An 865-nucleotide genomic window follows, 5' to 3' on the forward strand; every position below is an offset into this window, starting at 1 on the left:
ATTTTTTTTTTTTTTTTTTTTTAATTTCTGAACTGAAAAGGAAAATAAAAACCCTCTTACTAAATTATTGGGGGATGAATGGGTTGAAATACAGAGTATGGAACTAGCGATGAACTGTCAAGTATTTTTTTAAATAAACATTTACTCAGCCTCCACTGAGTATTCATATCTTCCCGGTGCAGTGTCACGCACTGCAGACACAGTGGAAAGGGCCACGTCCCTACCCTTTATCTCTGAAAATGATGCCTTGTGATTTTCACCTGACCTTGTTCCTCTTGTGGACCAGTGTTCCAGCTCCTGTGGAGGCGGAGTTCAGAAGAGAGGAGTGACTTGTCCAGGCCTCTGTGACTGGACTGAAAGGCCCATGTCCACCACACCCTGCAGCGGGCAGCCTTGCTGTCACTGGGCCGCTGGAAACTGGGACCCGGTAAGAATCAGTTATAATCTCTTTCATTTGTTTTAGTCTTTTTAAAAAATAGCATTTGTTTTCTTTTGATGTTTAAAGTCATATATTATTCCTGTAAATGTCTAATGTGTCCATTGATTTAAAGTGTGTTTTATGTATTTATTCATTTTTTATCGAAGGATAATTGCTTTACAGAATTTTGCTGTTTGCTGTCAAACCTCAATATGAATCAGCCACACATATACATATGTCCCCTACCTTTTGAAACTCCCTCCCTTCTCCCTCCCCATCCCACCCCTCTAGGTTGATACAGAACCCCTGTTTGAGTTTCCTGAGACATACAGCAAATTCCCGTTGGCTATCTATTTTACATATGGTAATGTAAGTGTCCATGTTACTCTTTCCATACATCTCACCCTCTCCTCCCCTCTCCTCATGCCCATAGGTCTATTCTCTATG

General features: G+C 40.8%; 1 protein-coding gene across 1 annotated transcript in view; it reads left to right on the top strand.

Moving 5' to 3' along the window:
• Positions 1-865, top strand: part of ADAMTS12 (ADAM metallopeptidase with thrombospondin type 1 motif, 12) — a 390,158-nt gene that overhangs the window by 364,367 nt on the left and 24,926 nt on the right. The window contains exon 22 of the mRNA XM_010853830.1: positions 287-427. Coding sequence (XP_010852132.1) covers positions 287-427 — 141 coding nt within the window. The remainder of the gene's footprint in view (positions 1-286; positions 428-865) is intronic.

Source organism: Bison bison, unplaced genomic scaffold (genome assembly GCF_000754665.1).
Source record: "Bison bison bison isolate TAMUID 2011002044 unplaced genomic scaffold, Bison_UMD1.0 scf7180017864331, whole genome shotgun sequence".
In the NCBI taxonomy this organism is placed as follows: domain Eukaryota; kingdom Metazoa; phylum Chordata; class Mammalia; order Artiodactyla; family Bovidae; genus Bison; species Bison bison.